Below are 26,510 nucleotides of genomic sequence, written 5' to 3' on the forward strand. Positions count from 1 at the left end.
AGGGTGCATTCCCCTCAAGGCCAAGGCTGTGCTGGGAGCAGCGAGGGCATTAATGACAGGGGCTTATTTTCCCTCTGCAGCGCTTAAAATGTAAATGAAAGTCATTATTAGCAACTCCGTTGCTAATTACCATCTGAAGCTATTCATTAGCCTGTCAGCTTATTTGTTGGAGGACAACAGAGTGGATGGGTTACTCCAAGCCAAGGAAAAGCTGAAATGAGCTCAGTGGGGTGGGAGAGGAAAAGCAGGGATGGGGGGACAAAGGCACAGACAGCTCCAGCCACGGGGGGTCAGGGAAACAAAAGCTGGAAAAGAGAATGGGGAGTCCTTTAAAATTGAGAAGAAGCAAATGGGAAAGGCAGGGGGGATGAAAAAATAAGAGTAAAGGAATTACACACTGAGTATTTTCTGTCTGTCCTTCTTGAGCAGCCACTCTGGTTACAGTGGGACCCACACTCAGGGAGTGGCTTCTGCTTCCCCTTTTCCATTACAGTTTCTCTCTGAGCATTCCAGTGCCAGAGGGTTTCCAAATCCCTGTGGGACCCTCTTGCCTGGTCCCAACCCCACAGGAGTGTGAGCTTGGAAGAGCAGCCAAGAGGAGAGCTGCTGGTGGCAAGAATGGAGAGGGCTGCTGGACACAGCACAGAGCCCAGACTAACCTGGAAAAGTGGGGAAAAAACCCCAGAAACATATTCCTAACAGAGATCAGGGCAGCTGGAGAGGAGCAGTAACCTGAGCCCCTGTCCTCCACCTGCCCTCTCCATATTTTCTTTCATGCAAGGTGGCCCTGCTTGGGAGCAGGACGGAAAGTGGGAGCATCCGATACAAGGAAAGTCTCGGTGCCCTCGCCCATCTCTGCGTCACATCGGCGCGGCTCAGGTCGCAGCCTCTCATCACATTGCACTGGGCAGCGGGCTGATGCCAGGGTGGATTGTAACCCTGGCCAAAAGGGGGGCAGAGGGACCTCCAGGATGCCACAGCTGCAGGGATCCCCTGTCCCCATCCCAGCCAGGGTCCTGGAGCTGCTGCTTCCCAGGAGCAGCGCCCTGAGGATGCAGCTCAGGGTGCAGGGGCTGTGCCAAGATGCCAGAGGAACCCTTGGAGCATCCTGGGGTGGCACCAGCTCTCTGCTGAGTTCTTATCCCTACCGTAAGCAGAAAATTACAGAGCTCAAGATAATCCTCGTTTTGAATAGCCCGACAGTAAAAGAAAAGGGAAAAATCCCTTTCATAAGACAAATCCCTTTGCAGAGCTCCAGCATGATAAGCAGAGGGATGCTGTAAGGACCCTGAGGGCATTAATAAACCTGAATGTTCCTCACCAACCCCACCTGGGATCCAACCCACCCTGCCCATGGCCCAGGAGCTCTTTTTAAGCTCAGCCCAGGGGTCTCAGTCCTAGTCTCAGCTATGTCAGAACTGGCCTCTGGCTCAGCTGCAGCTGGTCTGGACTCCACTGACAGACTGAGCCTAAACTGTACCTGTGGATTGATTTCCTTGTTTTTGAACCTGTTTGCTTGCTGGGAATTTGCTGCTTGATCCAGCCTTTTCTTTGGCCCTGCCCTTCCTCCCCAGCCTGCCCTGCTTGGGGAGTGTGGGATGGGCAGGGAGGCTCTTCCCCCTGTTATCCCTTGGCTCTGCAGGCACTCCCTGGATTGATTCCTCAATATCCCCGACTGGAAAGCCTGCAGGCAGACAGGAATGTGGTAGTGCTGAGGGCAAGGATCAGCTCGGTACATGACCATTCCCAAAGCCTCAGGGGAATGGGAAGCTGCTGAGGCAGCAGAGATGCAGGTGGGCAGGAAATTCAGGTGAGAAAAAGCTTGGAGAGAAAGAAATAAGGGACAAGAATCCAGCCCCAAATCTCCAGTGTGCTCAGTGCCCACAGGCAGAGCCAGAGCAGCTCTCCAAGGCGCTGAGCATCCCCAGGGCTTGGCAGGAGTGGGAATCCATGACCCCATCCCTGACCCCCCTTTCCTCCCCTGCTGCTGGGCAGGGCATGGAGCTGGATGTGCAGGGGTCCCTGCTCTCTGAGGGGAGCAGCTCAGGGTCCAAGACCCAGAAAGGGGTCAGAGTGGACAGCTGGGCTGCCTGCTATGGGGTCATCTGTGGCACGCTGGTTTTCCTGCTTCCCTCTACCTTACCATCTGTGGAGCAGGCATTTTCCCTGATTCTGCCAGGTTTCCTTCCTTGCATCCCCACAGCAACGCTGTTCCCCTGCCCAAGGCGTTTGGCCACCAGGGCTCACTGGTGTAAAGAGATTTTGCTGCTTCCTTGCCCAGCTGTTCTCATCTTCCCCTGGTGGGATGTTGTCCTTGCTGCCCCTCCATGACCCTCGAGGCTGCACCCCGGGAAGGGAGGATGATTTAGTTGTCAAATAAAGCAATTTTCACAACATTTCACGATATTCTCACAAGCACTAAGGCAGGAGGTCCAAGTGTGTTGAGAGCTTTGTAACAAGCTGGCTCCGAGCTAAAGCTCACAGTGAGATTAATTTGACCAAGATAGAAGGTGAGGGGAGTTGCCATTCCAATTAAACTGTGTCCTTGGCCCACGGATGAAGTAATGCACAGACACAGGTGGTAGAGCGGGATAGCCTGGGAAAGTGGTGATAGTTATACCAAAACCAGCACGTAGTTAGCTGATAGCTAGTTAACCAATGGTGAGCTGGGATTTTGCACTATGCATGAGCTAATTAAAGGGTGTATAATAATCGGTGATTCGGGAATAAAGACGAGACTTGTCAATCATCATATGGTGAGCAAGTCTTCCTTCTCCATCACAAGTGGTGTGCACAGAACTCTGCGTGCTGACACAGAGAACAAGGGACACAGCCTATGGAGCTCTCATCCTGATTTGGGATCTATATCCCTTTTAGGAGTTTTGAACCCTGTCTGTGAATCAGTCCAGTCCCTTCCCCTGCCCTCCACATCCCAACCTTGGCATCACTGGCAAAAGTAATTAACATGTCCTCTGCCCTTCATGCAAGCAATTAATTACTGAGGAAGCACATCAAGATATGGAGTACCCCAAACTCGGCCCTGCTGGTGGGGACTTGCTGGTTTCCCATTGCCTCCTGAATAAAGTGTGCCCTGCCAGGGGCTGTCCCCAAGACCCCCTGCCCTTCTGAGGGTGGTCTTCTACGCACATAGTGCTTGCCATGCCCTGGGTAGGGGTAACTGCACCCCTGCCCCACAGAATCCCCATCTCTATAAAGCCCCCCAAGGCACAGAGACCACTCCCAGCCCTGTAGAGGCCCCATTCCTGTAAAGCCCCCCAAGATCCATAGAGCACTCCCAGCTCCATGGAGCCGGCAGCCCTATAGAGCCCCCCAAGCCCCATAGAGCATTTCCAGCCCCATGGAACCCCCCAAACTCCATAGAGCACTCCCAGTCCTATAGAGCCCCCATTCCTGTAAAGCCCCCCAAGCCCCATAGAGCACTCCCTACCTCATGGAGTACCCAGCCCTATAGAGCTCCCAAGGTCCATAGAGCACTCCCAGTCCTATAAACCCCCCATTCCTGTAAAGACCCCCAAGCTCCATAGAGCATTCCCAGCCCCATGGAGCCCCCAGCCCTATAGAGCACTCCCATCCCCATGAAATCCCCAGCCCTGTAAAATCCACTAAGCTCCATAGAGCACTCCAGCCCCATGGAGCCCCCAGCCCTATGGAGCCCCTCAAGCCCCATAGAGCACTCCCAGCCCCATGGAGTCCCCCAAACCCCATAGAACATTCCAGCCCCATGGAGTCTCCAGCTCTATAAAGGCCCCCAAACCCCATAGAACATCGCTGCGGCAGGAGCAGCACCGGGCGGGCGGGCGGCCGCCGCCACCCGCCGGGGACCGGAGGGGCCGGGACGGGTCACGCCACGTGGTGAGTGCCGGCGGTGTGGAGAGGGGAAACGCCTCGGCCTGAGGGCGCTGGGTGCTCCCCCCGAGGGGGCTGACCGCCCTTTGCACCGACCTCCCGCTCTGCAGCCGCTTGCGGGGGGGGATGCGCGGCGTGGGGACGGCCCGGTGACCCTGCACACGCGTGGGTGCACCGGGCACCGGGCGGGGGCCGGGCCGCCCTTCTCCCCGACCCAGGCCGCTGCTGGGAGGCTTTGAGGTGGGGCTGCGTGGGAGCGGGGATGCCGAGCCCTGCCTGCCCTCCCCAAACGCACCCGAGCGGTTTCTCCTCGGTGCCGTCCCCTCCGTGATGCCCCGTCCCTTTCCCATCCATACTGTGATTTTGCACAAACCCCCACCGGATTTATCGCTGTGGCCCCAGGCTGGGTGCGGGCCGCGTGTCCCCGCTCCCGGCACGCGTGGCTCGGGCCGGCCGGGCGGAGCTCGTATTTATAGCACGGGATGGAGGCATCCGGGGGCTGCCGCGGATCTGGGGCACGGCGAGCCCTGGCGTGCCAAAAGACCCCCAGAGAGAGCCCCCACATCCTGCCGGGAGCCCCAGGCACCAGCTGCCGGGACCCCGAGTCCTGGGAAATGTGTTGGCCGCTGCCTGGATAGCTGGGAAAGGGCAAAACCGGCAGGCAGGTGGGGATACGCCATCTTCACCCTTCTCTTTAAAACCTCAGGTATTCATTTTTGGCTTTATTCGCCGTAATTTTCACATCTGGCACAGAGCTGAGCATGGAATGGTCAGGGAAGGTCCTGGGATGCCGAGCTCCCCATTTCCCACCTGCATGCTCTGGAATGAGGTGCCAAATGACATGAGTAATTGTTAAGCCAGGCACTCAAGTGACTCATTAGTGACAATCGCCACTGATTTATTTTTTTTTCCTGCTGATTTCTCTGCTGTGATTTTCTGCTCCCTTTTTGGCCTTGTTTTTGGCTTGGGCTTGCAGAGATGGCAGCTACGAGGCAGCCAGGTAGTGGCCTGTGCTGGAATTCAGCAAAAAATAACAATAATACATTTTTTAAAGAATTATTTTGGGGGCAGGTCATGAACTTGAGGGTTTCAATCTGCCCACAACCACCTCCTTTCCCTGCTGCCCTACCTGGCCCTCTCCTGGATGTAGGTCAGTTGGGAGTGGGAGGCCACACATCACTGGATCCTCTCGTAATCTTCTGCCTTTACTGGTGCATAAGCCTGAGCCAGGGGAGCCAGGATTTATCACACTGCCAGCCAGGTGCCAGCCTGGATGTGTGACAGTCCAGAGTGTCACAGAATTGAAGCCAACTGCTGTCCTTGAGTTGTTTGGGAACGAGGGGAAGGTGAAGGCTTTTGCAGGCATCCCTGACCACTTCAATCAACCTTTTTTTCTCTCATTCTCCTCCAGCTTTGCTGAAGCTCCCACGTTTTTCCCAAGTATTTTTCCTGAGGAGCAGAGAGGCTGAGTGTGTGCCAGCATGGCAGGTACGGGGGGCTCTGGAGATCATCGTGGGCTTTTCTGGCCATAATGTCACCCTGTTAGTCACCAGTGGGGTGGCGGGTGTCCATGGCTGCAGGATCCATGAATCCACAGGTGTGGATCCAGTGAGGGCTGAATTTGAACCTTTTGGGTGGGTTGGTGCTGGTTTCCATGGGGAATCCTTTACTCCTGTGTAAAAAACACCTGTGTATTTGTCAATTCTTTGGGTTATTTAGGAAGCCTCTTGGCTTCTGTTCAGCTCTGGGCAGTGCCTGACAGCAGTGAAACTTTCCCTTGCAGAAAAGGTGAACAACTTCCCTCCCCTGCCCAAGTTCATCCCCCTGAAGCCATGTTTCTACCAGGACTTCGACGCGGAGATCCCGCCGCAGCACCGGACCATGGCCAAACGGCTTTACTACCTCTGGATGCGTGAGTGGCTGCGTGGGAATGGCTCCAGTGGGACCTGTTTGCCTCTCCAAAGGCTGCTCCTCTGGGAGCTGCCAGCTGAAAGGGCAGGGCAAGGTCAGGGGAAGCCCTTCTCCCCCTCCAGGCCTTGGTGTCTCCTGTAAAAACTCAGGAATGAGAGGTGGGCTGCAGCATCCCACGGATCCCAGCCCTGCCAGCCTCCAGGATGGAGCTGTGGAGCTGGCTCAGTGTCCCAGGGTCACTGGTGGTGCTGTTGACATCCTGCTGTAAGGAGGAGACGGCTCACACTGGAGGGTTGGTGTGCCTGCTCCCCAAAGTGTGGAGCTTGAGGCTTCCCAGAGCTTGCCTGTTCCTCTTGCATGCCTCTGTGTGCCGTGCTGTGCTAACAGAGCTGTCACCAGCTTCCAGCCCTTCCAGCTATCCTGGATCTCTCTTCTTCACCAAATGTGGGCAGGGAACAGAGCCAGGGACAGGTCACACCCCAGCATAGGTGGAAAAGTGCACAACTCTAGACAAGCTGGCACCAGCATTTCATTCCTTTCTAGAACTCAATTCCCTTATCAGGCATTTCCTCTGAACTTTGGAAGCATCAGTGCCCAGGGAGTGCCCTGTGCTTTCGGGGCAGGTTAGGAAGAGCTGAGTTAACACCACAGAGGTTGTGTGTTCCTGCTTTTGGCATGGCACCAGCCTGGCATCCCTGGGACTGTGTCCCGTCAGGGAGGTGACCCTGGGGTAGCTTCATCATGTCAGGAGGGTTCACTTGTTTAAGGCATGGGAGGAAAAAAGCTGTGCTTCCCTGGGGAAGCTCTCTTGGGGGGGTTCAGTTCCCTCCCCATCCCAACCAGGATGTTCTTCCTCTTAATGTAACAGAGATTGGTCCTTGCTCCTCAGCACCAGCTCTTAGAGCCAGTCGCTGTCCCTTGGGTTTTGCCTCTGGAGCTCCTCTCTGGGTCATTTTCTCCCCACCACCCCTCAGACAGCCAGCACAGTGGCTGGAAGGTCCCTTCGTGTCCTTTAGGGCAGCTGAGCTCCTTCCCTTGCCAGCTGCAGCTCTCAGGCAGGCGGCGGTGGGAGGGCTTTCGCTCTCGTCGAAATAATGAATCATTCTCCCAACTCGGAGGCGTCAGAATGCAGCTGAGCCTTCTCTGCTTTGTCCTGTGTCTGCTGAGCTGGGACTCATAGTCGGAGCCCTTGTGTGGCCTGATCCCCAGCAGGGGTGGGCGAGGGAAATGTGTCACCCCCTGAACCGGCGAGGCGGGGTCAGGAGTTCAGGATTTTGGCTCTCAGTGGTGCTCGGGGAGCTCCTGCACAAGCTCCTTCAGCAAAGATGTATCTGGAGCAAGCAAAAAACTTCACCACAATTCCTCCAGTTTTCTTCTGTTAGTGGAAATGTGTCCTGGCTCAATAGGAGCAACTCCTGCCAATCTTCAGAGCCCAGGAACTGCTTAGGGAATTACAACTCTGAGTGATACATTGATTTTCCTCCTGTTACACTCAGCTGAGGCCTGACCCCTTCCGGCCCAGCCAGCCCGGGAATGTACTCCCAGCTTAATTTAAGGGAATTCCAGCTAGGACAAGACTCTGGGGTCGGGGTCCTTGGTGTCTCGGTGCCTCCCTTGCGTCCGTGCTACTCTGCTCTGTGTGTGTGTGTGTTTGCAGTGAACAGCATCACCTTGGCAGTGAATCTCGTGGGCTGCCTCGCGTGGCTCATTGGAGGCGGCGGAGCTGTAAATTTTGGACTGGCAATTCTCTGGCTCATTCTCTTTACGCCCTGCTCCTATGTCTGCTGGTTTAGACCTATTTACAAAGCTTTCAAGTAAGTGGTCGCACCTGAGCCTGGCTTCTTTCTGCCTGGTTTTCCTTCCTAAATGGTCAGTGTTTAGCTTGGGGCATTGCCTGACTAACTGGGGGAATTCCTTTCTGTGCAGCCCTTTAGCTTTACTTTCTAACCTTCAAAACCAGAGTGTTTGGGATTTCCTGGGGGCCAAACCCCCAGCAGGTGATGTAAGGACACCTTCCTTGTGCCTCTGTGCAGTGGTGGGGGACAGTGGTGAGGATGCAGCTGGGGTGCCACTTTCCCTCTCATCCCTGAGGCATCTCTTACATTTTTCCACAAATCCTCGAGGTGTTTGTATGGATTACCCATGGTGTTGAGGTCAGTTCCCAAAGCTAGAGAACTAGGGGTGTATTTATTCCCCATGTGGGGTGGTGTGAGACGAGAGCTGTGTACCAACATAGATGTCCTCAAGCTCAGATGACTGAGCCATAGGGAGGGTCTGGTGCCCCATGGCTTTCCCAGCTGTCCCTTGACCACCTTCAGCCTCTTGTAGTTTCTCCTTTGCCTTTAATTTTGCTTTTCATCACCCTCCTGCTAAACCATGGCCAGGTCTGACACGTCGGAGCATCTCCCTTCCCTTGGAGTGCAGCAGGGATGGAGGTGCAGGAGTGACTGAACCTTCTCTTGCAGGACAGACAGTTCCTTCAGCTTCATGGCCTTCTTCTTCACCTTCATGGCCCAGCTGGTGATCAGCATTATCCAGGCAGTGGGGATCCCTGGATGGGGGGTCTGGTAAGGAAAATGCTGCTGTGTTGGGTACAAGGGTGGTCACTGTGGTGTTTTAGTGTCCTTACTGGTTCTCTCCTTGGGGAAGATGGTTTGAGGAGCTGGGAGGGCTGCTGGCAGCTTGAGAGAGCTGTTGAATGAACCAGTTGTTTCCATCTCCTTGCAGTGGCTGGATTGCAGCGATTTCCTTCTTTGGGACCAACGTGGGCTCAGCTGTGGTGATGCTGATCCCCACCGTGCTCTTCACAGCCATGGCAGTCTTCTCCTTCATTGCTCTCACCATGGTATGGCAGCAAACACACGGGTTCCACATCGCTTTGGGTGGCCCTCCTGCCACCCCGGGAGCGCCGTGCCAGCTGCAGACGCTCAGCCCCTCTGGATTTTCCCTGCAGGTGCACAAGTTCTACCGGGGCAGCGGCGGGAGCTTCAGCAAGGCGCAGGAGGAGTGGACCACGGGGGCCTGGAAGAATCCCCACGTGCAGCAGGCGGCCCAGAACGCGGCCATGGGGGCGGCGCAGGGCGCCATGATGCAGCACGAGACGCAGTACTCGGCCACCCCCAACTACACCTACTCCAACGAGATGTGAGCAGCAGCGGGACTCTGTCCTCGGGAGGAACAGCTGGGGGGGAAAAAGGGAGGAGGAAGCCTGAGCCGAGTTTCTGCAGCTGTCTCAGAAAGTCAGAGTGTACCATAATGGTGGTTCTTTTCCCGTCTTTGTAACGAGATCCTTTGGGATTTTTTCTTTCCTTTTTTTTTTTTTTTCCTGTTTTTCTTGTCTTGAGCTCTTCTTTTCACTTTTCTTTTTCATTCTGAAGAGGCCATGAGTTGACCTGCAGGGCTCTTGTTGTGCGTGGTAGTCAGTGTCCGTTCACGTGTCTTCTTTTTCCCTGTGGAATAGTGTACGGTGGTGGTTTTTTAATTACTGTGGTGATAGGTGTACGTTAGAACCTCATCAGCCAAAAGCCCCCCCATGCCCCCAAAAAGGGAAAAAGAGCAACCAGCAACCATCTTCCCTCTTGGAACAAGCCCCGAACCTCGGGTTTTTGACATGTGTGAGTTTTCTCTTTCAGTTGGTAGTGTCCAGCCACTTGCCACTATCTCAGCAAGGGCAAGCAATCCTGGGAATTCTCCTTTTTTATTTTGCATTTTAACTAGCAGGTGGCTGGCTGATTTAGGATTAAAAAAAAAAAGAAAAAAAGGGAAAAAAATATAAGAAACCCTCAATCTTGCTGTTGATATGCTGGAAGCCAAGAGATTCCTAATCTACACCCTGGCTCAGGATCTACAACTTCTCTCAGTGTGTGGTGTTGTGAGTAGTTTACACTTCAACGTGGAGGACCAGTGTGTGTGTGTGCACGTGTGTGTGTGTGTTGGGGAGCAAGGACAGGTTTTCCCTGTGGGATACAACCATCCCATTGCAGATTCTGCATCCTGAGTCTGTTTTTTTTAAAGGCTTCTGTTTTGAAAAGCAGCTGTAAAAGCATCAGAGCGTTCCTCAGAGGACATACGCTTGGGCAAGGCTGCGGGTCAAATCTTGCCACCCCATGTCCCAGCACATCCAAGCAGTCTCCCTGCTCATGGAAATAGCCAGGCCAAGATTTGCCCCCGTTAGCTTTGGAGGTTTGTGCTAATTTAAGTCTCTTAAGGAGACCTCCAGGCTGGAGGGAAGGACTCCTGCTCGCTTGCGCTCCTGAAAAGCGTGGTGAGATGTGGCTCTGAGTTTTCCTGGTGCAGAAATCCCTGTCAGGCCCGAATTCCTGCCCAGTTTGGGGATGTTGAACATTAAATAATGATCCTGCACCCTAGCAGGAGGCAGCTGAGCTCAGACCAACACTTCTTGGGGAAGGTGACTGGCACACCCTGGAAAAGGTTATGAGTGGGAGCATAGACGGGATGGATGCTGCAGGGCAGGAGTAGGGAAAGCTACTTCTCTGAGATGCTTTTCAACTCTAAATGCACTTTAAATAAGCCAATTTTTTCTCCAAGTCCTCGAAAAGCAGCCCAAACAGAATCCAATGCAGCCCTTTGGCTCCAGTATCTCCTGCCTGGCACAGGGAAGGAGCTCAGTGTGCCACCAGCCAGGACTGTGCGAGTCCCCAGCCCCGTATCTGTCCCCTCCAGCCCTCCAGTGATGCTTGGATGTGACCCCCATCCCTGAGAATCACCCCAAAAAGACCTTCTCTTCTCCAGCAAAGCACACCAAGACTAGTTTCCTTTTTAAGGGTGTCACTCCAGTCATTCTGCAATAGGCAGTCGTCTCTTGACCAGACTAAAATGCAGCTACTGATAAAATGCCTGTCTGTGTGTGTGTGTGTATATATATTTATGTATAAAATGTCAGGAGAAAAGTAATCCTTTGCTAAGCCTATTATGTACTTAATCAGGTTTAAATATTGTGCAATCCATTTCTAGCTCGCCTAAAACTTACTCTGCCAAACCACGTGCTCTGTCATCCGTGTCTGAGAAATGATGGATTAAGTGACTTCACCTCTTGCATTGACAATAAGATGCATCAATAATAACTGTAACGAGCTGTAACTAACAGACATTGCTTCAGCACCTAACGCTCCTCTCCGATGTGTCTCCTGAGTGTGTGAGTGCTGAAATGTTGCCCCCCGTGGAAACTCGGCCCCTGGTTCTCACCTGGGTTATTTGTAAGCTGTCCCTGCTCCACGTGGGGCTGATGTGGCTGTGATTGAAGCGTGGTGCTCCTGAAGCCCACGGGGTGGGAGAGATGGGGTGTTCCTGCTGCTGGGCAAGAGGGCTGGGCTTTTCCTGAGGGGTCCCTGTCGCCTTCCACGTCCTGCAGTCAGCAGAGCGCAGCTCTCTCTGCCTCTCGCTGTCCTTGCTGGTTGTTCGTAGCCAGTATCGAAGGGATGTCCAAATAACTGCTGCTTTTGAGCTGGATCTGCACCACAGGCTGCCCCAGATCCATCGTGCCCCCATAATCATGGAATGGTTTGGGTGGGAAGGGACCTCACAGCTCCTCCAGCAGGGACACCTTCCACTGCCCCAGGGTGCTCCAAGCCCCGTCCAGCCTGGCCTGGCACTGCCAGGGATGCAGGGGCAGCCCCAGCTGCTCTGGGCACCCTGTGCCAGGGCACCATTCCTTCCCAGCATCCCACCTAACCCTGCCCTCTGGCATGGGAAGCCATTCCCCCTCATCCTGTCTGTGCCTCAGACAATGAATACTCTGTGTTTTAATCCACTTTCCCTGCCAACTCTGTGTGGCTGCCCTGAATCCTGCAAGAAAGGTTTCACTCCTGGTGTGTAGCACTTTTCTAGGCTCAGATATCACCCCTGCCACCTGAGGAGCCCTCAGACCCTCTCCTCGACCCCATTCCCCACGCACTCCTACGCCGAGATTTTTGGCTTTTGTTCCGTTCCAAAACCTTGCCACGAGCCAGAATCCCCGTTAGGACTGCTTCCTGAGCAGCCTGAAGCCACCCGCTGCCGTTGGCACAGAGTGGCACAGAGCCCTCCCGGGTGGCAGCAGGGCCGCCATAAGCCGGGACGGGGCCGTGGGGGGCCGCCATGACACCCCTTCCTCCCGCCGGCCGCGCGCGCTGCCCGCACCAATCAGCGCCGCGGGCGGGAGCAGCGCGCACCAATCATCACCGCGGGCAGGTGCAGTGCTCACCAATCAGCGCCGCGGGCGGGAGCAGCGCGCACCAATCAGCGCCGAGCGTGCGCCGGTTCCTGGCACCCCGCACTTCCGTTGCGCCGTCCCGCCCCTCAGGGCCCCGCTCCCCTCACTGTCGCGCTCCCCTCAGGGCCGCGCTCCCCTCAGGGCCCCGCTCCCGTCACGGCCCCGCTCCCCTCACGGCGCTGCCCGGGGCGGTACCGGGGCGCTGTTTGTCACCTCCTGGATGCCCCCGCGGCTTCTCGGTGCTCGTGTGCGGCCCTTTGGAGCCGTTTTCAGCACCGCTACCGCATTAAAAGTCGATTTAATTAACCCTTAAGGGCCTGTGAGTTGCCTGTTTTCTAGTGGCTGCTTCCCCACAGGTGCGTTTGGGTAAGAGCAAAGCGCGGCCCAGCACTTACTATATCGTTATATTACCTATGTTATTATACATACAGCTTTTACTACAATCCTTTGCCGTTATTTTATATTTTTTACCACTATTTTTCTATTTTTGCAATTATTTTTATATTTGAAATTTTAAAATTTCACATTTTTACCATTGTTTTAGCGTGTTTAACATTATTTTACAATTTTAATAATTGTTTTATAATTTTATAATTTATATCCTTTTTATCATTGCTTTGTAAGCATTTTTAAAGCTGCCTATTTAGAAATTTACGTTTTAGTACCCAGGCTTTAATTTGTGTATGCTTTGGTGGAATTAATTGTGGATGTTTTGGGAACATCCTAGGGATCTTTTAAGTAGATAATAAGTGTAATTATTTATAAATAATCATAATAATGATGTGATTTTAATTAGATAGAGATAAATATGTAAAGCGTGGTGGTAGCATTCAAATCTCAACCAATGTCCTGCTACATTTCCTCGCCTCTTAATTACGCTTAATTTGTGGATGCTTTGGTGGAATTAATTGTGGATGTTTTGGGAACATCCTAAGGATACTTTAAGTAGATAGTAATTTTAATTATTTATAAATAATCATCATAATAATGCTATTTTAATTAGATATAGATAAATATGTGAAGCACGGTGGTGGTGGCATTAGAATCTCTCAGGCAATGTCCTGCTACATTTCCTCTCCTCTTAATTACCCTTGCTAATCAGCAATGCTGAAATTGGGCTTTTAGTGGAAAGTGTCCCTGCCCGTGGCTGGGGTGGGATTTGGTCACTTTAATTTCCCTCCCAACCCAAACCAGGCTGTGACCCTGTGAAATTCCTCTTTCCAAACCCCGAGCTGCTCCCAAAAATCAGGACAGCCTGTGTCCATCTTCTTCTTTCCACCCAGAGTGATTCCAAACAGTTTGAACAGCAAGGACACCCCTAAAATGGAACAAACTTTACTGGTTGCAGTGATTTTTCAAGAACTGCATTTGCTCTTTGCTGCTTAATCCTTAATTGATTATATTTGAGACACTTGTGTCAGTGTTCCCCAGCAAAACATTAATTTCTGGTTTTTATCAGCACAGGGAGGCCAGGAGGAAGCAGCAGACCCGAATTAGAGCTGCTGGGGAATGATTTGTAGTGCTGCTGTTAATATTTAGGGACACGGTGACAAACAGGATGGTTGTGCATGCAGTGAGGCCCCACATTTTTAATTATTAAGGCATCTCTGTGCATTTATTAAACACCAGAGAATACAGAGGGAAAGCAACTCAGCAGGGGTTTGTTTGCCTTTAGAGAACTTGGTGTAAAGTTTTATCCCAAATTGATTTATTTATCTGCCCTAAATTCTGGACCATGTTCAACACGTGGGAGTCTTAATTTTGGGAGGCATGAACTTTACCAGGGTGCTTTTGTGGTCTCTCTGCTCAAGTTTTAGGAGGAGAAAAATGTAATTAAACATTGAGCTGCCCTTAAAGTTCTTCTGGAGCTTGAAATCCCTGTGGGATGAGTGATGTTGGGGCATGACCCAGAGTCATCCCACCTTTCTGGATGGCTCTGGGTCCTGCAGAGTGCAGGGCAGATCCCTCTGCTGGGAGTTTGTTGGGTTTGGAGCTGTGCTTGGAGGCTCTGTCAGTGCAGTGTCTTTGTTTCCCTGTGCCTGCACAGCTGCTTTGGAGCATGGAGCCCATCTCCCTGCCAGAACCAGGCATTCCTGCAGGAAACAGCTCATCTGGGGCACAGGAAAAATTCCGTGTGCTGGTGGGAGTGACTGGAAGCGTGGCTGCCCTCAAGCTGCCCCTGCTGGTGGCAGAATTGCTGAAAATCCCTGGGGTGAGTGAAGCTGTTGGTGGAGCTTTGCAAAGCTGGAGTTACCCTGGTTTTGAGGAGTGATCACATGGCTTCTGCTGAAATGACAAGTTCCTCCTTGGAGGCCCTTAGTTCAAAAATGTCTGTCAGGAGGGTTCCACCTGTCTTTTAAAATTATTTTTTAAAAATTTTCTTTCTTAGCATTTCGTACTTGAAAAGATCTTTGCTTTGGGTATTTTTTTTTCCTGGAGTTTTGTCCTTGGTCAGTCAAGTTACCAGATGTGGTTGCAGACAAGTGTGAAGCCATTCCCCCTCATCCTCTGTGTGCCTCAGACAATGAATACTTGGTCTTTTGATCTACTTTCCCCTGCCAACTCTGTGTGGCTGCCCTGAATCCTGTAAGAAAGGTTTCTGCAATCCTCTAAGAAAGGTTTCTGCAATCCTGTAAGAAGGGTTTCTGATGCTTCTGAAACTTGGAATCTCCAGGGTATTGCAGTTTTCCATGGGTGGGATATGGCTTTTCCAAATGTGATCCAGAAAGGGAGAACAGGCCTTGTAAAACCAGAAATGGAGAACACAAGCTGCTATATGTGTCTGTGTAGTATTTTTTTACTATTTGTTGTCTGGAGTAACAGAGGTGCCCAGCAGGGGCCACTGGTGACTGATCAGGGAGGGAAATGTGCTCTTTTCTGCTGTAGGATAAAGTTAAACGTAGAAAACTTTCAGGTTTTTAGAAATAGAGGAAATATTTTGGAGCAGTGAAGGAAAAGAGTGGCAGGGGCAAGAGGGTGCACTGAAATCTGCAGATTTATTGATGAGATTGCTGCATGAATTTCCTTTGGGATGCTTTGGGAGGCTGTACCTTGTGGGTCCCTTGAGTAGAGGCAGAGGGGGTGCTGGTTTATCTGGTTGATGTTATTGTCCAAGCTGGAAAGGGTCCTGGAGGTGAGGCATGTGTGGCAAAGTGAGGCCTCAGTTAATTTATGACTTGGCCTGATGTGATTAGCAAGGTCAAAGGTCCCAGCCTGAAATAAGGACAGAAAGAAAAATGACATCAGGGAATGGGGTGATCAGCCTAGAGCCAGAGATGTTCTAATCCTCTCCCTCTTGGATTAGCTTGGCTGTTGTCCAGTTTTCTTTTGCTCCTGGAGCTTAGCACATCCTTCTGTGCAGGTGACAGGCAGAATGCAAATGACCCGTGGTAGGAATGTGGCTCAAACCCTTTGCTTCTCTCTGAGTGTTTGTTTCATAATTAAAAGCTGCAGACAGCTGGACTTGAGCTCTCTGTGCAGCCCTAGAGGTCTGTGACATCCAGTGCAGGCTTGGTGGCCACTGGTTTTAGGGCAGAAAAAGCAAAAGTAAGACATCCAGGAGTTTATAAAAGCTTGTTTATCCAAGTTATTTACTAATTTCTGCTGTGATTTCAAGGCCTGCTGAGTCAGTGTGACTTTCCTATGGTATTCATAGATCCTGCACCAGGCTGTTGCATCAATTTTTTACTGCTGGAGCAGAAGTTCACAAAGCAGGCAGGGCAGGAGCAGAATATGGCTTTGATACCAGAGGAGATGTGGTCGCAGGCTTGCAACCAGAGTGGTTAGCTTAAATTGATGTTCTGCCTGAAATGGTCTGTGCTGAACGACTTGGCAGAGTGCTTTTGCTGCTCATTAAACTTTAACACCTCCTCGAGGGTGCCAGTGGATGTGACAGCTCACTGCCTTTTGCTTGAATTATCCTTGGCCTGTCCTGGAGGTGTCCAAGGCCAGGTTGGACACAGCTTGGAGCACCCTGGGATAGGGGAAGGTGTCCCTGTCCATGGCAGGGGGTGGCAGTGGGACACCTTTAATTTCCTTTCCAATCCAAACCAGTCTGTGATCCTAGGTTAAAGAAAGGCAAGGACAGACTTTTTGGTGGGCAAAATGTCTTGCTCTTGAAGCTCCAGGATGTCACCTGGACTTCAGGTTGAAATCATTGTCATTTCATTGTGCAGCTGCCAGGCAGCCTCTGCCTCAGCTTGTAGGTGCCATTTAACAGAGGAGCTGCTGTGCTCAGGCTGCCTGGAAAGATTTTGGTGTCAGAACTGAGAAAGCCATTCAGAAATAACCACGTGCACCTCCTCACCCTGAGCAGAAAGGGTTGTGCCACGAGAATCCTCTATCAGAGACCTGCAGTGTTGCCTGAACACGGGAGAGCAGTTTTGTGGTAAGGTTTGTTTTGGAGATTTGGCTTAAGCCAAAGACCTTTAACTAATCTAAACTGTCTCCACTGAGGGAGTTTGAGTGTGGCCAAACTGCCTTTGCTGTTGAAGATATCCACAGGCAAGCAGAGGGTGTGCCAGGTAAATAGAAAGAATAAACCATGTAGGCTGAAGTAATGCTGAGAACACTGGCCTCTTCCCAGAGTACCTGGAGGGACTTGAAGGATTTGCTGAGAACAAGGGAGCCAGCAGCCCACCCCAGCAGAAAACCTTCATTAGGGAGAATATTTAACTCGCAAAACAACTTTCTTGGGGGCTGGTGGGATTTCAGCCAGCACTCAGACTCCTTGAATATCCCTGTGAAATGTTCTGGCCTGGAATGGTTGAATGCAGTGCTCGACAGCCAGAGCTATTCCCTAATCCTAGGCTTATGCTTGGAAGAAATAAATTTTTTTTCACTAGCACCACTTCAGAGAGCAGCCATCCTCCTTGAAACTGCACAGTGGCCTTTAAACCCCCCAAATAAATAAATAAATTAAAAACTTTTCTTGCAGACTGAGGTTAACACCTCGCCCGAAGCCTGTGGCGCAGCGGAGCGGCGATAGCGCCTTTGTGGGTGTCGCTGCTTGGCTCGAGCAGCTTCCTGTGGGGTGAGGTTAGCATGGAAATAATACAGTTAGCTAATGCCTCTGAGTGTGATCTTCACCCTCAAAAACACTATGAACACCTGTCATTCCCAGCCAGGGGTGTTTCAAGAAAAACAAGACATTTAGAAGAGGCAGAAAAGCAAATGTACAGTACCAAAAATGTGTTGTGTAGCTCTATTATCCTGTCACTTTTCCTTCAGAAAATGGGGGAAATTACCAGTGAGCACAATATGCCGAGGCTGGGATTTTCCACTGCTCCCAGCTGTTATCTAGTCTCATAGGATGCAAAGAGCCAACACTGCCTTGTTCCCAGTGGAATAAATGGTGTTGGGAACTGGATTAATGTGCTCTGTCACATCATTGCTGCTGTGCTCCAAGAGAACTTCTTGGAGCTTGGAGGTTTCCAGCAGTTGATTGTAGCAAGCAGTGCAAACACCGAGTGCCTCATAAGTTTTCTACCTCAAGGCACTGCTTTCCAGCAGAAAGGAGCTGCTCTGGGGCTGATTTCTCCCCATCTCACTCTCAGACCAACAGAACCATGCAGTGGGTCTGGGAGATGCTGGAAGGAGCAGGCAGTGGCCAATACCATGGAAAAGGGATGTTTTTCATTGTAATCAGCAGCCTGAGGTTCATCTTCCTCATTACTAGTCTTCAGAGTGCTCCATCCATGTGTTTTGGTGTTGACCAATTTAAGGAGCATCCTTGGGAGGAATTGCAGCTGGAAATTCAGCTCCATGTCCCACATGGGCAGTCTGGGCATGCAGAGCTGACACTGGCTGACCCTGGTGTGTGGAGGACACCTCTGGTTCACTGCCTGTGGCAGGAGCTGCTGGCAACATTTATCAGAGCTGCAGGACACATAGAAAACAGGGAAAAGGCCCCTTTTCCTCATTTCTGCAGGAGGAAATGAGAGGTTCACCTCAGCACCTTTTGTAAGTGAGTGTCAGATAAACACCTGAAGGATGGGATAGGCTTTCCCCAGCAGACACCAACAAATGAAGGTTGCAGTGGCTTTGCAGGTTTATCTGAGATTTCAGAAAGAACCCTCATGTGTTCACCCAGTCTGTCTCTGTGGAAGGCACTGGTTTGCTGCACAGAAACCCTGTGCTATGGACACAGCTGCACAGAGGTTTTCCCTTTTGCTTAGCAGGTGAGGACCTGCCTGTTTTAGATAGACATGAAATGAGTTTCTGGCTCCTGTGGTGGCCTGGCCTTTCAGCTGTGAATAGGGGAGGCTCTCTGAGAAGCCACAAAATCTTCAAAATTGTCCTCAAGTCTGACCAGTGGTCTTTTTGTTTCTGCTTAGCTCGAGGTGAAAGTGGTCACTACTGAGAGAGCAAAACATTTCTACAATGCCCAGGAGATTCCTGTGACCCTCTATGGTGATGAAGAGGAGTGGCAGGTGAGTTGTTCTTGCAAATAGAAGCATTCCTCTGAAGTTTTCTTGCAAGAAACCACACTTAGTTCTTTTTTAAACCTGAGCCAAGACTCACTCCTTGGTCTCGTAATACATGTTTGGTATGTGGCTTTTGAAGAACATGCTGTAAAGGAGGAGGAGGAGAGAGGCTGCCCTGATGCAGTGCAGGATTTTGTTCTGCAGCAGGCAGGGAGGCTAGCAGTGGTCTCTTTCCACCCTGGGCCCAGCTGCTCTGAGAGGAGTGTCAGGAAATGTCAAGACAGCCACTGCAGAGCCATGGTGAGCAAGTTTGGTGCTTGTCATGAGTCATACTTGTCACGCAGGCAGCAGCTTCATTCTCCTTAGCTCAGCTGTCAGGGCTGTGAACATCTCTGCTCCTGTGAAACGGCTTTTTCGCCTCACTGCAGTTTTACTGACACACTTTGAGAGCCCTTGAGTATGAAGAGGTTCGTTGTACAAGCATCAAGATTTGTTTTTCCATACATTGCATCCCTGCTTTGCAGTGCTGATCTGAGCACAAGGTGCTCTCTCCTTACCCCTATTCCTGCTCACGCACGAGCATCACTTTTAAGTGGACAGACACACACCAATGGCAATGGCAGGAAACTTTCTGACTGTTCCCAGGGATTGGTGGATACCTACTGGATCCCAGGGTGCTACAGCCTCAGGCACTTGTTTCTGAGGAGCCCTCAGTGGGGTGATAGAAGAGCTGCAGGTCAGGCTTTGAGGTCTGCTGGTACACTGGAGAGCAGGCATGGAGCCCTTGTGGTGGGAAATAATCACAGACTGGTTTGGGTTGGAAGGGACCTCAAAGCTCATCCAGTTCCCCCCTGCCGTGAGCAGGGACACCTTCCACTATCCCAGGTTGCTCCAAGCCCCATCCAACCTGGCCTGGAACATTTCCAGGCATGGGGCAGCCACAGTTTCTCTGGGCACCCTGTGCCAGGGCCTCAGCACCCTCACAGGGAACGATTTCTTCCAGTATCCCATCTAACCTGCCCTCTGGCAGCTGGTAGCCATTCCCCCTTGTCCTGTTGCTCCAGGCCCGTGTAAATAGCCTCCCTCCATCTTGCTGGCTCCTTCAGGCACTGGAAGGACACAATTAGGTCATCCCAAAGCCTTCTCTTCTTGAGCTGAACACTGCCAGCTCTCTCAGCCTTTCCTCATGGGAGAAGTGCTCCATCTCTGATGAGTTTGATGGCCTCCTCTGGGCTCTCTGTGACAGCCTGCTCAGCATCTCTTTGTGAGATCCTTCACTCTGACAATAAAACACCAAGAAAGCACAGAGGTGAGTGGAGGAGGTGGGAAAGGTGTTCAGGAAGCCCCGGCTTTTCGGATGCTGCCTTTTTGTTGTGGCTTCCCATGACTCAGAGGAGGAGCAGTTTGTGGCCCTGACACAGCCCGTGCTGGCCTGTGGTTGGGTCTCCTCTGGGGAATAAGCACCTCGTGCTGTTGGCTGCTTCTCAGGACTCTTTCCCATTTAGCTGAGCTCTTAAGATCAGGGTTCTCTTGAGCAATTCAGGGCTTTAGAGAAAATAGAAATATTCATTCAATTGTGTGTCAAGGAGAAGCTGTGGCTGCCCCATCCCTGGAAGTGTTTGGGGTGGGATGGGCCTTGGAGCAACCTGGTCAAGGGAAGGTGTCCCTGTCCGTGGGACAAGGTGAGGTTTAAGGTCCCTCCCAGCCCAAACCATTCTGTGATTCAAAGAGCTGAGAGAGGAGAGAAGTGCCAAACTGTATAAACCTCATCCATCATGGAGAAAACCAACAGGACACTGTTCCCTGCAGCACTTAGGAGGGTTCCCTTTGCTGCTTTGAGTGTGAGTAGGGTTGTGCATCCTAATTAAAAGTGACTTGTTCACTTAGGGGTCTGTACCTCGTGAGAAGCCAGTGGGCAGCTTCACTTCAATGTGAAGCTTACAAATCACATGGATTCCCCAGGAAATGTACCCTGGTTTGTGCTTGCCTGGCTCAGCTGGCTGAAGGATGGAGCTCTTAGGAATAATTACAAAGCTAAGGGATGCTGTGGATGAGGACAGCTCTTTGCTCTAGTTGAAACCTGTGGTTGTCAGATGTGTGAATTGTCTTGTAGGTAAAGGATTCCCCCATCCACTGCCATCCCTTGAATTCCATAAGCGTAATTCCACAGGAATTCCATCAGGAATTGTGATTCCTGGGGTGGGATTGGTGAGGTGTGAGGGTTTGGTGCTGCCCACCTTGTGTCCCCCCCAGCTGTGGAAGGGCCGCTCGGACCCCGTGCTGCACATTGAGCTCCGGCGCTGGGCTGACCTCATGCTGGTGGCACCTCTGGATGCCAACACGCTGGCAAAGGTCGCCAATGGCATCTGTGACAACCTGCTGGTGAGTACCCAGGTTCTGCCTGCCCCTGCTGCCACCCCTCAGGACTGCCTGACTTTGCCTCCATGGAACCTTGGTGCTTCTGCAGCGTCACCAACAGTGAGATTTGCACTCCCCCTTCATCTGCTTGTCTCTCTCTTCCCCAGCATAGTTCCCCTGCTCCTTCTCTTTCCTTCCCTGAAATCCATTCCCACTCCTCAGCTGTCTCTCATCTCATTTCCCAATCCCTGCTTTGTCTTCCCTGCTTTTTCTGGAGGGTGCTATTTCTTTCTGCCTCCATCCTCTCTCTCTGTCACTTGTACACACAAGCACACACTCACTCTTTTTTGAGTTCCTCTGTTTTTTTTCAATACAATCTGGAAAGACACCTGTGAGATCAGATAAAACTGTTGACTTCCTGCTACTTCACCACCTCCCTCACCTAACATAGCACAGACTTTCAAACATGCTTATGCCCACTTACCTCCCAGCCTCAACTACAGAGGATTTTGCTTGTTCAGGCTTGTTTTTTGGTATTTAAAGGGCTCTTGAGGCTCTTCAGCCTAATCAGAAACTGTAATAAGAGGGAGTGTGCTTCTTTGTTGGGTGCTGGGAACCTTCAGCAGGGCTGAATGTTTTGTGGCCAGCATTAATCACACAAAAGATTTCAGGAAGCTGTAGGTCTGTGTGACCTACAGCCTTTTGGGTAAGAAGTGCATATAAATGAACAAAATCCACCCAGAGCAGATCACTGGGGATCTGAGAGAAACCACAAAGAGCTGTGGGAGGGACAAGCAGTGTCTTGTCCTTCTGGGTCCCTCGGGGGTGTGCTGAGGGAAGAGCTCAGGATGGATGTCAGGGATGTGTGGCTTCACAGGCTCCTGCCAATCTCTGAGAGCCTTGTGAAGGGAAGAGGCAGGTCCAGGAAAGGAAAGTGAGTGCTGGAGGTGCTGGTTGGCACTTCAGAACAGATTCCATCAGATTTCCTTGTGCTGGGAAGGGTTCAAGTCACAGGATATAGAAAAGGATGGGCAGGGTTCCTGTAAGACTCTGTGATCAGAGCTGCTCCCTTGGAAGCTCCTTTGTTTGAAGTGCTGCAAGGCCTGGGGAATCCAATGGACACTGCACTAAGAACAACCAGCATTATCTTTCCAAGGGGATGAGGTGATTCTTGGTTGTCTGGAAGTGCTGAGGAGTCAGATTTGGTTGCCTGTAGCACACAGGAGCTGCCAGATGCCTTGTAACCTGCCAGCATCTCCTGCAGCAGCCCAGATGTGCTCGTGTTCTCCTCTGTTGTATCCTGGAAGCAGCACTGCTTCCCTTGCAGGGAGTTAAGGATCCAGCTGGCATTTCATGTCAGAAAGCCTCATTGCCAGCTTTCAGTGTTCATCTTTGTTATCTGAAGTGTTGCCCCGGGGGTGTCTCTGTAGCCAGTGTGATCTGTAGCCACCTCTCAGTTTCTCCATCTCCCACACAGTCTGTACACATCCTCTCCCAGCTTGGTTTGCTCCAGCCTGGGCTGCTGGCTGGAGCACGGTGGGGTTTATCCTCTGGGTAGCCTCCCTCATCTTTCCTGCCTGTCAGAGATGAGCTTGGCTGGAATGTGCTGCAAATTAACCTCAGCCCATGGGTTGGTCCAGCTGTGCTGACAAAACAATCAGGCTGGAAAGGTGCAGCAGAGGGATGGGAGGGAGTGAGGAGATCCCAGCCCTGCCACGGTGTCTCCTGCAGACCTGCGTGATCCGCGCGTGGGACCTGAGCAAACCGCTGCTCTTCTGCCCAGCCATGAACACGGCCATGTGGGAGCATCCCCTCACAGCTCGCCACGTGGAGCAGCTGAAGGCCTTTGGCTACACCGAGATCCCCTGTGTGGTGAAGAAGCTGGTGTGTGGAGATGAAGGTCAGTCCTTTTCTGTGGCTCCTGCCCCTTTTCCTCCCTGTCCTGGAGGGATGAGCTGCCTTTTGCTGTGTGGCCAGAGGTGTTGAACTGCCACAGTTTGTACAAACACCCTGAAGTTTTGCCCTGTGTTATCCCTCATCATTAATTTTTAAATAGCCTTAAGAGCTTCCAGCTGAGCCTGATAGTGAACAGCAATGCTCATTCAGGAAGAGAGGAGATCAAAGAGAAGGAAGGTTCTGTGGCAAGCTTTACCAACCTGGGATTTGGGTGTCCTGACTTTGCCCTCTGCTGGGACTGGGGGCTGTTTTCATTGTGCCCCAGTTCCTCAGCTCCATCACTGGGATTAAATCTTATCCCTGAGTGCAGACAGTAAGAAAAGCCATTTGCAGATGTGGCTGGGGGTGTAGCTGGACACACATTTAACATTTGTTATTGTTGTTGTTGTTGTCTGGGTTACTTTTTAGCTTCCCAAACAAGCTTTGATTTGGGGTTTTGACACCAGAGTTCTGTGAAGTGAAACAGGGGTGTGGAGGAAGTGCAGACTGAATACATTTAGCTTACAGTGCTAAGAAATAATGGTCTCATTTGAGTTTTAGTAGCTGCTTTAAATGGAGGTATTTTGACTTTTGGGAAGGGTTTTGATACAAACCACTTGGATGAATGGATTTGCTTTTTTATTAAAATTTCATTGGGCAAATCTCTGTAAAACACGCCTTAGTTCCAGCCACAGCCTGCAGGCCTGGTTCCAGCAGGATTTTAACCACCCTGTCAGTTCAATAAAGAGTCTGTGACAAAGACAGGCTGTTAAAATGTCCCTCGTGGTTAAATTCTAGGCCTGGCTTAGTTTTGGAATCCTTAGGTAGGTGCAATGCCTCCATTTTTTAAACTGAAAACTAAGAAATATTTACGATTAGGTAAGTGTAGTCAAGTAACTCAGACATCAGTTGAAATGTCCTGGATTAGCCTTCCACTGGGATTTTAGACATGATTACATCAAATTTCTTCATATCCAGCTCAGCTGTCTGAGCTGTGAGAGCAAACTCCTGAAGGAGCTTGGAGGAGAGGGATGCAGGGATGCCAGGAGCAGCCTCATCTGACTGGACTCCACTTGTGCTCCTGAGTCAATTCCCAACAAGATCTTCCTGATGGCAAACACCAGCACTTCCCCTTGCAGCCTGTAGGGAGATTATGGCAGGGCAATAATTGATTCAGTCTCTCTGAAGACCCAGAGTAGTTTCCACAACTGACGGGTTTTTCACCCCTTCCCCTTTTCTCAGGCCTCTCACCCCACAGCCTCTTCCAGCTCATTTTGGTTTTGTGGCTTCCATCCACGCAGGGGTTTCCCTGGTTTCCACACCAGTAGCACGTAACAAAGCTCACACATGTGGTGCAGGAGAGACTCAGTTTGCACCAGTTTTGTCTGTTGATGTTGTGGTTTGTTTTGCTCTAGGAGGTTTCTCTTCCTCACCCCCTGTGGTTGGGTCTCACCTGAAATGCACCAGATCCTTACTGCCCCCAAGTTTTATCTGATGAATTTTTCTCCTTTACTAAAGGGTGGGTTTAGACAGGAAGTCCAGCTAAAAGAATTAGAATAGCAAGCTGAGTTTCCTGACTGGATAGTTTCCACACTGCCATTATCTTCTTTGTCCATGACTGGATTTCTGGAGCCTGGCACACTGGCAGATTTCCACCATAGGCATGAGCTGTGCTGTAAGAGTTTGCTTTGCTAAACCTAAAAATCCAGCACTGAATTGCCAGAGGTATTGGAGAAGTGGATGGTAGAGGAAGAAAGCAGACCTTGGAAGTGTTCTGGAAGGGTGTAGCTCTGCCAGAGCATGCAGAGGGTGTGTCTCTTGTCAGGTGCAGCTCTTCTCCCTGAGCTTAGGAGAGCAGAAAAGTCCAAATCTGCCTGCAGCTTGTCCACAGGATGCTCCAGACCTCCTGGGATTTACAGGTCTGAAAAAGAGGAAAATGACATTTCCCAGAACTAATTTCTTCTGAGTAGTAAGTTATGAGATTAATTAGCCAGCAAAATAAAATACCAAGAGAGACTCCTTTTCAGTCTTCCAAGAGACAAATACCTGTGGGAGAAGCATCTTGTCTCAGCTCCAGACAAATTAGAAGAGTGAATGGCTTCAGTTCCCAGTGCTGAGTTGAGCACACAAGGTTAGACAAAGTGATTTAATCCTCTCAGGCTTTAAAATTCTGAACCTGAGTTTAAAACTGCTTCAAAGGAGAGCAGCAGCACAACACAGATCAGATGTGGCAGATAACTGGCAGATAACCAGGCCCAAAGGAAAAGCCTTTGCATTTTGTTCTGTCCAGCACTCAGCCTTCTCCAGGAGTTGCTCCCAGGATTCAGGCTGGTGGGAACCCACAACAGCTTTCTCTAATGGAGGTCCTTTCCTTCAGGCAGAGTCATGGGAATGGTATGGATTTGTCAAGTCTTTTGTATAGGCAAAGACCATTTCAGAAAGATACTGAAATCACACAATTTTGAATTGAAATATACCCTGGAGAAAGGAGGTGAGGTAGGGAATTTTGCTCCCCACACTCTCTTTAGGTTGCCCCACCCTGGATTTCACCATGTGGTTTTGCTCTTGCCCTGCAGGCCAAGGTGCCATGGCAGAAGTGTGGACCATCGTGGAAAGAGTTAAAAGGATCCTTGAAGATCAGGATGTGCCAAGGCAGAGCTGATGTTTTGGCATGTAAATGGTGGTTTTGTGCCTTCCTGATGGTTTGGAGATAAAGCCAGCAGGAAGCTGGGCTGGCTGCCCTGCACACCTTTAGCTGCTCTCCAACAGAAGGAGCCAACGGCTGTCTTCCAGCTGCTGCCAAACTGAAATGTGGTACTCACCATAGACTTTCAAAAACCAGAGCCAAGAATGTGCTGCTTTAGTGTGGAAAACCCTGTGGTATTTTGGGAGTAACTGTTTGAGGCTGCTCAGCCCCCAGTGCTTCACACCTGCTCTGTTCTGGGCAGGCTGCAGAAGGTGTTGGAGCTCCTGTGGTTCTAGAGGGGAAAAGGCCCTGCAAATTCTGGTGCAGGGTAATTGCAGCCCCTTCTAGCAAGTGTCTCCTGGACCATTCCTGCTCTCCAGAGCTTGGTCCACAGCTGTGCTGGCTGCATGTTCCTCCCAGCAGGAGTCACTGTCCAAACAGATTTTCCCTCTGGGTACTTAATAAAAAAGAGTTTTTAATCCTACCCCTGATGAGTTGCCTCTTGTAACTGCTTTGGCCAGTATCTTTGCTAAGTTGTGTCTGCTTAGGGTGTTTTATCAGAGAAAAAATTGACTGAAAGCTCTGCAGTCCTTTTGCTCTTTTGTAGCTGTGTCTGGAGAGGGATGCAGATATCAACCTCATTCCAAAATGCCTCCTGCCCATCTGGGTGCCCCAGTCAGGAAACAAGCAGGCCAGGCCCTCATGGAAAACCAAGGCTGCATGTTTCCCATGGGAATAAAGTGAAACTTCACCTTTGTGGCCTTTTCAGCTTGAAAATGTACTGCCTGGCATGAATAAATTGGGAAATCCTGTGCCCCTGTGGGTCAGACCAGGCAGGGCTCCCCCAGTCCAGCCTTTCCTTGGGAACACAGTCTTGCTCCTGAGGGGACTGGGAGCTGTGGAACATACTGCTCTAGCAGAGCACTGCTGACCTACAGAGTTCATTTTTGACTAAACCCAAACAAATTTGAGGCCTTGAGTACAGCATGTGCATCCTGCCTGTGAGGGAAACCTCCAGCCTGCTGTGCATGAGGGAAGAGGTCACTAGGCTAGGTTTGCTTAACTTACCCATCTCACACAAATAAAACCTCTGAACCTTCCCTGTTTTGACTCTTCC

At 51.0% G+C, this 26,510-nt stretch overlaps 2 protein-coding genes across 6 annotated transcripts; both read left to right on the forward strand.

The window, feature by feature from the left end:
• Positions 1 to 3,786: 3,786 nt before the first annotated feature.
• On the forward strand, positions 3,787 to 10,904 carry SCAMP5 (secretory carrier membrane protein 5). Its single transcript, XM_039732287.1, has 7 exons — positions 3,787 to 3,873; positions 5,279 to 5,355; positions 5,651 to 5,779; positions 7,436 to 7,592; positions 8,244 to 8,345; positions 8,506 to 8,623; positions 8,732 to 10,904. The coding sequence occupies exons 2-7, from the start codon at positions 5,349 to 5,351 to the stop codon at positions 8,924 to 8,926; spliced, it is 708 nt and encodes a 235-aa protein (XP_039588221.1). The 5' UTR covers positions 3,787 to 3,873; positions 5,279 to 5,348; the 3' UTR covers positions 8,927 to 10,904.
• Positions 10,905 to 12,077: 1,173 nt separating this feature from the next.
• On the forward strand, positions 12,078 to 25,877 carry PPCDC (phosphopantothenoylcysteine decarboxylase). 5 transcript variants are annotated; one of them, XM_039732344.1, is made up of 6 exons: positions 12,078 to 12,355; positions 14,037 to 14,201; positions 18,325 to 18,420; positions 20,668 to 20,796; positions 22,504 to 22,672; positions 25,284 to 25,877. In XM_039732344.1, exons 2-6 carry the CDS (start codon positions 14,049 to 14,051, stop codon positions 25,367 to 25,369), a joined length of 633 nt encoding a protein of 210 aa, XP_039588278.1. In that variant the 5' UTR covers positions 12,078 to 12,355; positions 14,037 to 14,048; the 3' UTR covers positions 25,370 to 25,877. The 5 variants fall into 5 exon arrangements, with proteins under 5 accessions (XP_039588278.1, XP_039588271.1, XP_039588305.1 ...); XM_039732337.1 differs by having other exon boundaries at positions 12,078 to 12,345; XM_039732371.1 differs by lacking the exon at positions 14,037 to 14,201.
• Positions 25,878 to 26,510: the final 633 nt, after the last annotated feature.

Source organism: Passer montanus, unplaced genomic scaffold, assembly GCF_014805655.1.
Source record: "Passer montanus isolate IOZ18808 unplaced genomic scaffold, ASM1480565v1 scaffold111, whole genome shotgun sequence".
NCBI classification, from domain to species: Eukaryota; Metazoa; Chordata; class Aves; order Passeriformes; family Passeridae; genus Passer; species Passer montanus.